The sequence below is a fragment of the Pecten maximus genome, unplaced genomic scaffold (genome assembly GCF_902652985.1).
Source record: "Pecten maximus unplaced genomic scaffold, xPecMax1.1, whole genome shotgun sequence".
NCBI classification, from domain to species: domain Eukaryota; kingdom Metazoa; phylum Mollusca; class Bivalvia; order Pectinida; family Pectinidae; genus Pecten; species Pecten maximus.
Window position 1 is genome coordinate 9,953 of NW_022982179.1, and position 11,329 is coordinate 21,281.

At 37.2% G+C, this 11,329-nt stretch overlaps 1 protein-coding gene across 1 annotated transcript; it reads left to right on the forward strand.

The window, feature by feature from the left end:
• Positions 1–1,236: 1,236 nt before the first annotated feature.
• LOC117320412 (cystathionine gamma-lyase-like) lies at positions 1,237–10,660 on the forward strand. Its single transcript, XM_033875013.1, has 9 exons — positions 1,237–1,438; positions 2,490–2,571; positions 3,082–3,177; positions 4,193–4,302; positions 6,260–6,394; positions 8,894–8,951; positions 10,004–10,081; positions 10,254–10,382; positions 10,557–10,660. Exons 1-9 carry the CDS (start codon positions 1,295–1,297, stop codon positions 10,640–10,642), a joined length of 918 nt encoding a protein of 305 aa, XP_033730904.1. The 5' UTR covers positions 1,237–1,294; the 3' UTR covers positions 10,643–10,660.
• Positions 10,661–11,329: the final 669 nt, after the last annotated feature.

Genomic DNA, 11,329 nt, shown 5'->3' on the forward strand with positions numbered 1-11,329 from the left:
ATTGCATGAATGTTAGTATTTACAGTTTGTGCAGAACGGGGAAAAGTAACAAGGGATAGTACGCCAATGCCATCGACGATCCACCCTACTCTTTCTCTAAACTCGGGTAATGTGGCGGGTGTCTGACACTAACTCGAAGACATCTATACCGAGGGCTACGTAGCTACGGACTCTGATTCATACATACAATGTATATTACACATATCAAAAAATGGATTTTCTGATATAAAATTTATTTGTTATCAAAATCATGAATTTTTGATACCACGAATTCGATTTTCATATTGTGTAGGCCAATGTAAATCCAAAATTCTTGCTTTATTTTTTTCTGATAACAAAAATAATAAATAAATAGTAAAACGGCGCATCATAAATATACATGTATGTATTACGGAATAAGTGTACCTCCAAAAATAAAGTTTTAATAACTTTTTTTTTTTTTTTTACCAAATTTGAGTTTATGATAGCATTACTTTTACAGTACGCGTGAATGATCAGGGACACCATTGGTAACATTGTTTTTCGGTGAACATATATTATAGCTATACATGTATATAGGTATCATGGATGTCTATATTGGTGTATTTAGTCCAAGATCAAACAGTTTAAATACACGCTTTTAAAAATGAATGTCTCATAAACTTTATTTCCCTGTTTGCACACACTGTACACAAGATAATAGAATACCAACACAAATATCAATTAAAACAAAATATATAATCAAGTAGATCTAGTACCCGAAAACATGCAATATAAACCATCGCGTACATAATATTATGACAAACAGACTTGTTTATTCAAAGCAAAATATATTCAAGTACAAATATATTGTTGTCTTGGTATTCATAAATATGTATAACTGATACCTGCTGTATAAAGCTAAACTAAATGCACGGTGACAGCTGGAAAAGGAAATGAATTTAATACACGATATGGCGTAAGCCTTTTACTTGCGTCGTCAGCTTTGGTAACAGGTTTCCAAATAAAATTATCCAATCATATGGCTGGATATTGACACACCCCGATTTTTCCAAACATGTGCAGGTTCAACCGCAGTTGCGTATTTTTCAATCTATTCTAATTAGCGATTTGCAGACAAAATGTATCTGATGCAGATTTTTCCTCGTGAACTTGAAGCTGCTATAATTTTGTAATCTATTTACCAGTGATTAATTTTTAATAAGACCTTAATTTATTTTCATTTCAAAATATATTGTACTGTGGGTGTGCTTTTGAAGGTGAAGGTCCTTTCATATCCGCGTTCAACGACGAAAGTCTCACGAAGCACACCACCATGGAAAACTTGAAACCATTCAAACATTTTGCAACAGATGCTATTCATGCTGGACAGGAACCAGAACAGTGGAAATGCAAAGCTGTTGTACCTATGATTTCCATGTCAACAACATTCAAACAAGAGGGACCTGGACAACATTGTGTAAGAACCACGTTGTTTGAGTATTCTTTTTGGGAGTTGTCTCCCTTCCCTTATATACTTGGAAGTGACTGTCCATCCTAGGGGTAATGTTAAATATATATTTTAAACGTTTGTGTCCATGGATATGTTTGGAGAGGCGATATTTTGTGTAATGGTACTGTTAACTACTTATACTAGCCTTGTAAGAAGTAGGTCACTGTATCCAATATTTGAACTTTGACCCCAATGAAACAAAGATAGTTATGAATGTTTCATGTACTATACATGTTTAACCTTCATGTTTTTGGGTACATCACTGGAAGACAATGCCTTGTATTTAACAGGTCAACCCTGGGAGATGAGGTATCACATCTAATAACTGAAAAGGAAGGTCAATATGCCCAATTTATGTTTTGACCTTTGAACTGTGTAAGGCAAAATGTGAATGGATTTGTTTCTGGACCATACATGAATGATGAAAGAAGCTGATTATTTTGACATTTGACCTCCATTTTTAAGACAAAATGTCAGATTTTGTTTTGTGTTCCTGTATTTAATTAAATGTCAAGGTGATCACTTTATCACTGTGAAATTCATGCTTACTTTAATTGAAAGGCTGCATACTTCTTGTTCCTGAGTAACACATCAAGAGTAATTTCTAGTATAACAATGAAGTCGTCAACACTTTAGTCAAAAACATCAATAATATGTTTAACCTTGCAGTCAGTAAAAACAAAGACAATCAATTGGCAACCTCTTTGATAAAAGGATGGGATAGGTCACACAATGATCCCATCAAATTGATTAACTAATCAACTGTATGATAATCTAATTGTAATTTTTCTCATTATCAATCATGGTTTAGATTAAACATTTCATTGCCTACTTATAATACGCAAAGATGTCAATATTCCATTCATTAGTGAATCCTAGATAAGTTTAATTGGGAATTTTTAAGTCAAATACATACAAATCATATGACAACAAGTTGGGTCTATCACTAATTAACAGCTATTTCAATATCAGGTGTTTGAATTCTATGAAGTAAGTGTCATGGTTCTTATAATTACAGGGATATGAGTACTCCCGAAGTGGCAATCCTACTCGTAATTGTTTAGAAAAATGCATTGCTGCTTTAGAGGGGGCCAAGCTTGGTATGTATATATTTTCACATAAATGAACATTTAATTTGCTGGTACCATATCTTACCAGAATAAGCCCAATGCCATGCGTGGTAATTAAAACATGACCAGGTCTGTCGTATATTTCCTTGTCCAGCAGTATGCCTTCATCGAATACTCACAGTTGGTTGGCAATGGTTGCACTGCACTATTTAAAAGTGATAAGTGTAGCTTAGCGAAGTGCGATCATCCATGGGTAACCGACGATGACAGTATAACTAACACCTAGCATTTGAGTCAAAGCTGCCCGAGTTCTTTACAGGATAATTATGGCAATTAATTCCATATCAATCATTTTTACTGAAAATATTCATCATAAGTAGTTAGACGAGTATACCTCTAAGGTGGAGAACACCCCCACCCCCACCAAATTTACAGAGAGCTTTGGCCACTGTTTATCCTGATTCCTCCTATGGTTGACCCTAGTAGTAAATCTGTAACAGAAATACAAACATTATAGTGTGACTATTGATTATATTTCAGGAATGGTGTTTGCCTCTGGTTTGGCCACCACTACTGCCATCACTCACCTACTCAAACAGGGTGATCACATCGTCAGTATGAATGATCTCTATGGTGGTAAGTTTTTACTTATCATTTGAAAAGTGATTATATATACTGTATATTCAGCATGTATAAGGATTAACCTTTTACTTTGTTTATTTTATAAATCCAATGGAGTGTGTGGTAAATTGTATAAACGCAAAGCATTACAAACAATTTACCAAACAATTTACAAAGTGCTCCATTTGATTTATGATCTCATAAACTTAATAAAATGAAATGTTGATACTTATATTTACAGTATTTTTTTTTAACAATAACAGCATTCAAAGTCAGACACACACATTTAACTTGTGTGATCTACGTTCAATTTGTTGTCAAGTTTATCTATGCACAACACAGCCATTTGCAAAAGCCATTTTGACAGACAGGTAAACCCTGCCAATTTTCTCCATGTCAGCAGAAGATATATATGTTCCCTTATTTCAATGGTTTAATTCTCATTAAATTGAAATATTTTTTTATTGCAGCAATTTTACAGTTGTCTTAAAATTTTATGTAATGAATTTTAAATTTGATGTCAACATTTTTATGAGATAAATAATTTGATGTTTTGATAAATGATTTGATATTGATATGAAAATTAGGCATTGTGCTTGTTAGTAATCACTGAAATGTGGTTTGCTGAAAGAAGTCTTGTCAATATTTACACATATTCATATGTGTCAAACTGGGTCACATTCTACACAGAGTTGCTCACACTTCGGTTATCAATTCAGAAACAGTGACAATTGTAAATATGTTGATAATTAATTCAGGGTTTGTGTTTGGTTTGTTATGGAATGTTATATGAATAGGGTCTTTTAATTAAATGGGGGACTTTTTGGCATGGGATGGCTGTAGATTGTTCTGCCCCGCAGTACTCTTATTGAATTTACAGCGTAACTTTATAGAGGGAATAATTGAAGATGAAGCATACATACAGTAGTGATTACATGTACACAGGACTGTTGGTTTTCTGGCGTGTTTTCGTAGTGGACTGTGGTGAAATTTCAAACAATTTTGTACCACACTGACTTACTTCATGCAGGAACAAACAGATATTTCAAGAAAGTGGCATCAAGAATGGGAATTGAAACATCATTTGTGGATTGCACTGTTGCCAAGAATGTTGGTGCTGCAATCAAACCCAACACCAAGGTAGGTCATACAATTCCTATATTACTTATAGTATGTAGACATCTTGGTAGCTTTTGGAATGTATGTATAGGAAAAGTTTGTCCCCTTCACAGATCCTTAGGTCAGACCAATTAATTCCTATATTACTATATGGTATGTAGACATCTTGGTAGCTTACTGAAATACAATAGTGTAAAATACCTTGACAAGATCAGTAACATGGAAAATATTGTCTCTTTCACAGATCCATTCATGTTATGGGTGTTAAGGAATAGATAATACTCTTTCAGCAGGGAAGTCCACTGGAAATGTTAATATGCTTTGGAACTTTTCTAGACCGATTATGCACAGTACATTATTATTTGGCCAGTTTAGAGAGGGTTTGGTTTGGAAAAGTGATCCATCTAGACTGGTCCGAATCCAGCGATAATTTGAAGCAGCTGCAGTGTTAATATTATGGAAGTTGATGAATTCATAGAAGGCAGTACACTGGGACTGACCTGTTTCCTCTGTGCTTATAGGGCACAATGGGGGATATTTATTTCATTTTATTTCAAAATATTTTATTATCAAGCAATACATGTACATGTATATATACAATTACATAAAGATATATAAATGAATGGCTAAATGGATATTTATTTCATTGTAAACAAGAAAAGTTTTTCAAATGAAATATGAGCAGTATTTTTTAACATGAGCTAGCCTAGTTGATACTGACCTTATACAGGACTTCAACACTGTAATTAAAAATAAAGCCTGACCTACTGGTAGCTTCCTTTTCATATAAAAAATAACCTGTTTGGGGCCTCATGTAAATTAGATGTGAAAATCCAGTTTTCAGCTTTATTTGTTTACTTAGGGTAAACAGGCATACCGCTTGATCATGTATGGTACCAATTTACCTACCTCATGTGTATGGCCCAAGATAAAGCTTACTTCAACAACCACCACTGGTGTTGATTTCACAGTCTGAATTCAGAAGCATCACTGTTAGGAAGGTTTTTATAACTATGATAAAGAAGGAACACTTCCGGGTATCACCATTTCTTTGGTATCAAGAAGTTAGGTGAAGTGGTGTCATGTATCAAATGTAGGTCACCGACTTGAATTTCGAACTTTGACCTACACAAAGAAAAGATTTATTCAATCTCTGTCCCCTACACGACTTGTCACTGGAACTTCATACTAGGGGCATGAGTTCACTTTTTAATTAGGTGAGACGGTGTTTGTCATGTATAAAAAGTAGGTCACTTTGACCTACATCGAGATATACAAGTGTTCAAGGCTGATCTACTGTACTACGTGTCACTAACATTCTAACTGAAGCATGGGCTTATCTTACTCTGGGCGTTGGTTTAATTGAATTGAACTTCTAAAATTGCCCATGAAAAGGAGTGAGGTTCCTGGATTTATTCATACCCTAATTCATTATCTTTTCATTCTTGAATTTAATTTCACATCTGGTGGGGGACTGTAATTTGCTGAATTATCTGGTCTTTAATGATCAATTTCTAGAATGAGATTGTTAGTCCCCTACCAGTGAAACCAGGGGGACTGTAAGTTTCCCTTCTGTTCGTCTTGTACGTATCTACTTAATGAAAAAGTTTGTCAGCACTCTAGCAGCTTCATTCCTTGAGGGATTTTGATCAAACTTCACAATGATAAAGGACCATTATATCACGGGACAAGTTCAAGTTTCAGGGTTTTTGGGTGATGGTCACTGTTACTATTTTTAGCAGGGGCTGGTAGAGGACATGTATTAATTTAACAATGCCCAGTATGCTTGCTTTTGTCTAGAACTTGCCAAAGTCTCATTCTTGATGCCAAATTCTTACATATTGGTTTCTATCTAGTAAACTTGCTGGAGAGGTCCTAGGTGTCTGTGTGTAGTATAGCTCAGCTATTATTACCAGTACTTATTAGTAAGTCCTGTACACTGTATATTCTGATGTATGGGTTAATCTCTTTGTTACAGATGGTATGGATGGAGACACCTACCAACCCCACTATGCAGCTAGTGGACATTGAAGCAGTGGTCAGTGTGGTCAGAGCCAGCAACCAAGACATCTTCGTGGTCGTGGACAACACCTTTATGTCCTCATACTTTCAGGTAAGTGTTGAGACAGTAGTGGTGGCCCACTTGTTACTGTATGGTAGGACAACGCTGTCCCAAATCATAATAGGTGGCCCACTTGTTACTGTATCGGTAGGACAACGCTGTCCCAAATCATAATGGGTGACCCACTTGTTACTGTATCGGTAGGACAACGCTGTCCCAATCATAATGGGTGACCCACTTGTTACTGTATCAGTAGGACAACGCTGTCCCAAATCATAATGGGTGACCCACTTGTTACTGTATCAGTAGGACAACGCTGTCCCAAATCATAATGGGTGACCCACTTGTTACTGTATCAGTAGGACAACGCTGTCCCAATCATAATGGGTGACCCACTTGTTACTGTATTGGTAGGACAACGCTGTCCTAAATCATAATGGGTGACCCACTTGTTACTGTATCAGTAGGACAACGCTGTCCCAAATCATAATGGGTGACCCACTTGTTACTGTATCAGTAGGACAACGCTGTCCCAATCATAATGGGTGACCCACTTGTTACTGTATTGGTAGGACAACGCTGTCCCAAATCATAATGGGTGACCCACTTGTTACTGTATCAGTAGGACAACGCTGTCCCAATCATAATGGGTGACCCACTTGTTACTGTATCGGTAGGACAACGCTGTCCCAATCATAATGGGTGACCCACTTGTTACTGTATCAGTAGGACAACGCTGTCCCAATCATAATGGGTGACCCACTTGTTACTGTATCAGTAGGACAACGCTGTCCCAAATCATAATGGGTGACCCACTTGTTACTGTATCAGTAGGACAACGCTGTCCCAAATCATAATAGGTGACCCACTTGTTACTGTATCGGTAGGACAACGCTGTCCCAAATCATAATAGGTGACCCACTTGTTACTGTATGGTAGGACAACGCTGTCCCAAATCATAATGGGTGACCCACTTGTTACTGTATGGTAGGACAACGCTGTCCCAAATCATAATGGGTGACCCAATTGTTACTGTATCGGTAGGACAACGCTGTCCCAAATCATAATGGGTGACCCAATTGTTACTGTATCGGTAGGACAACGCTGTCCCAAATCATAATGGGTGACCCACTTGTTACTGTATCGGTAGGACAACGCTGTCCCAAATCATAATGGGTGACCCACTTGTTACTGTATCGGTAGGACAACGCTGTCCCAAATCATAATGGGTGACCCACTTGTTTCTGTATCGGTAGGACAACACTGTCTCAATCATAATGGGTGACCCACTTGTTACTGTATTGGTAGGACAACGCTGTCCCAAATCATAATGGGTGACCCACTTGTTACTGTATTGGTAGGACAACACTGTCCCAATCATAATGGGTGACCCAATTGTTACTGTATCGGTAGGACAACGCTGTCCCAAATCATAATGGGTGACCCACTTGTTACTGTATCGGTAGGACAACGCTGTCCCAAATCATAATGGGTGACCCACTTGTTACTGTATTGGTAGGACAACGCTGTCCCAAATCATAATGGGTGACCCACTTGTTACTGTATTGGTAGGACAACGCTGTCCCAAATCATAATGGACTATTTCACTTAAATTGTGGACCTACAATGTTGAGTGGCATCTGATGATAGGACAATGATCAAATATAATTGATTAACCTACCCGTACATCATCTGATGATAGGACAATGATCAAATATAATTGATTAATCTACCCGTACATCAACTGATGAAAGGACAATGATCAAATATAATTGATTAACCTACCCGTACATCATCTGATGATAGGACATTGATCAAATATAATTGATTAACTTACATCAACTGATGCTATAATGCATGGTAATCAATATTTCCTTGTACTTCATAGTTTAGATCAAGCAATATCGGCCTATATTATAGAAGTTCTATAACACGACCAATAAGACATTTAAGAGTTTGACATATTGATGACTTCACTGTCACCTTCATCAGACTAATGACCAATGTGAAGTATTTGTATATTTGTGGTAAGTTGGGTATTTTTGAGTTCAATTTACAAAAAAATATAGTATCCCTGCAAATGATTATGTTTTCAATATCTTATAGCAAATTTCAAAACATGGTATGTAACAGATTAACTACATTGGAAAGTTATTCCATTATACCAATACACAATTATGTTATATTACCCATCATTTGTGACATCGGGATGATCACATCCTCATGATTTTAACAAAGTAAACTTATTGTTTTCCGTCTTTGACTTGGATCCACTGACAAATACATGTATATTTTGAGGGGATTTAAATCAAAGTTGCAGTCCTGCAGGTACATTACATGGCCTGTTGAATATCTGGCTTTTATCCTACTTGGTAATGAAAGTGATGATTAATTAGTTGATTATTAAAGTAAGGAATTGTCAGTTATCATTGTTAATGTTTCGAATAGTCACAATATTTAGAATTGTGGTATACTGTTTAATCATAAAATATAAACACATACCATATTGTAACAAGCTGGTTTATAATCGGAACCTAATTTTTTTGACAGAGGCCGCTCAGTTTGGGAGCTGATATTGTGATGCATTCCTTGACCAAGTATATGAATGGTAAGACTTTATGATATTAAAGCATATTGGACAGGACGATCCTTAGCTTGTTAAATCCTACCACATGGTTAACACATCAACTATTCCTCATTGTAGATGTGTTTATTATGGTAGGACAATGGAATTTAACATTTGTAAGCATTTTTCTGAACTACAATGGACATGAGTAGTGAGATAGTGAGGCATGCCCTTATTGTTCCTGTAATTATGGTAGAGATCACCTGTTGGTGTATATAATACATTTGTACCTGTAATTATGGTACAGAGATCACCTGTTGGTGTATATAATACCTTTGTACCTGTAATTATGGTACAGAGATCACCTGTTGGTGTATATAATACCTTTGTACCTGTAATTATGATAGAGAGATCACCTGTTGGTGTATATAATACCTTTGTACCTGTAATTATGGTAGAGAGATCACCTGTTGGTGTATATAATACCTTTGTACCTGTAATTATGGTACAGAGATTACCTGTTGGTGTATATAATACCTTTGTACCTGTAATTATGGTACAGAGATTACCTGTTGGTGTATATAATACCTTTGTACCTGTAATTATGGTACAGAGATTACCTGTTGGTGTATATAATACCTTTGTACCTGTAATTATGATAGAGAGATCACCTGTTGGTGTATATAATACCTTTGTACCTGTAATTATGGTAGAGATCACCTGTTGGTGTATATAATACCTTTGTACCTGTAATTATGGTACAGAGATCACCTGTTGGTGTATATAATACCTTTGTACCTGTAATCATGGTACAGAGATCACCTGTTGGTGTATATAATACCTTTGTACCTGTAATTATGGTACAGAGATCACCTGTTGGTGTATATAATACCTTTGTACCTGTAATCATGGTACAGAGATCACCTGTTGGTGTATATAATACCTTTGTACCTGTAATTATGGTACAGAGATCACCTGTTGGTGTATATAATACCTTTGTACCTGTAATTATGGTAGAGATTACCTGTTGGTCTATATAATACCTTTGTACCTGTAATTATGATAGAGATTACCTGTAACGTTTATATTTCCAGGTCACTCTGATTCTGTGATGGGTGCATTGGCCACTAACAGTGACAAACTTGGTGAAGAGCTACGGTTCCTACAAAATGGTAAAAGGCTTTAAACGTGATATCACTGATATCTCCAGAATCTTGTTTATTTGTATTTTAACATCAACCTCTACACCTGGTGGCCTTCAGTCAAGGTCATACCTGAGATCTCCAGGCTGTGGAGGGTTATTTATATGAATGCCTCCTTACTTTCATTTCTGATTTTCCATAGCATTTGGACCAATCCCATCCCCATTTGACTGTTTCTTGGTAAACAGAGGTCTGAAGACCCTCCATGTTAGGATGAAGGAACACATGAAGAATGGCTTGGCTGTGGCTAAATTCCTGGAGTCCCATCGATGTGTGGAAAAGGTCATTCATCCAGGTGAGTATCAGTGTAGTCCTGGAGTCTCACCGATGTGTGGAAAAGGTCATTCATCCAGGTGAGTACCAGTGTAGGCCTAGAGTCCCGTCGATGTGTGGAAAAGGTCATTCATCCAGGTGAGTATCAGTGTAGGCCTGGAGTCCCATCGATGTGTGGAAAAGGTCATTCATCCAGGTGAGTATCAGTGTAGTCCTGGAGTCCCACCGATGTGTGGAAAAGGTCATTCATCCAGGTGAGTACCAGTGTAGGCCTAGAGTCCCGTCGATGTGTGGAAAAGGTCATTCATCCAGGTGAGTACCAGTGTAGGCCTGGACTCCCGTCGATGTGTGGAAAAGGTCATTCATCCAGGTGAGTACCAGTGTAGGCCTGGACTCCCGTCGATGTGTGGAAAAGGTCATTCATCCAGGTGAGTACCAGTGTAGGCCTAGAGTCCCGTCGATGTGTGGAAAAGGTCATTCATCCAGGTGAGTACCAGTGTAGGCCTAGAGTCCCGTCGATGTGTGGAAAAGGTCATTCATCCAGGTGAGTACCAATGTAGGCCTGGAGTCCCACCGATGTGTGGAAAAGGTCATTCATCCAGGTGAGTACCAGTGTAGGCCTAGAACTGTCCACTATTGACATTGACAGTCACATACTGTATTGATAAACATGTACCATAGTGATGAATGTTAGTGTAGTTAGTGACATGCTGTATTGATAAACATGTACCATACTGATGAATGTACGTGTTGTTAGTGACATGCTGTATTGATAAACATGTACCATACTGATGAATGTACGTGTTGTTAGTGACAAGCTGTATTGATAAACATGTACCATACTGATGAATGTACGTGTTGTTAGTGACATGCTGTATTGATAAACATGTACCATACTGATGAATGTACGTGTTGTTAGTGACATGCTGTATTGATAAACATGTA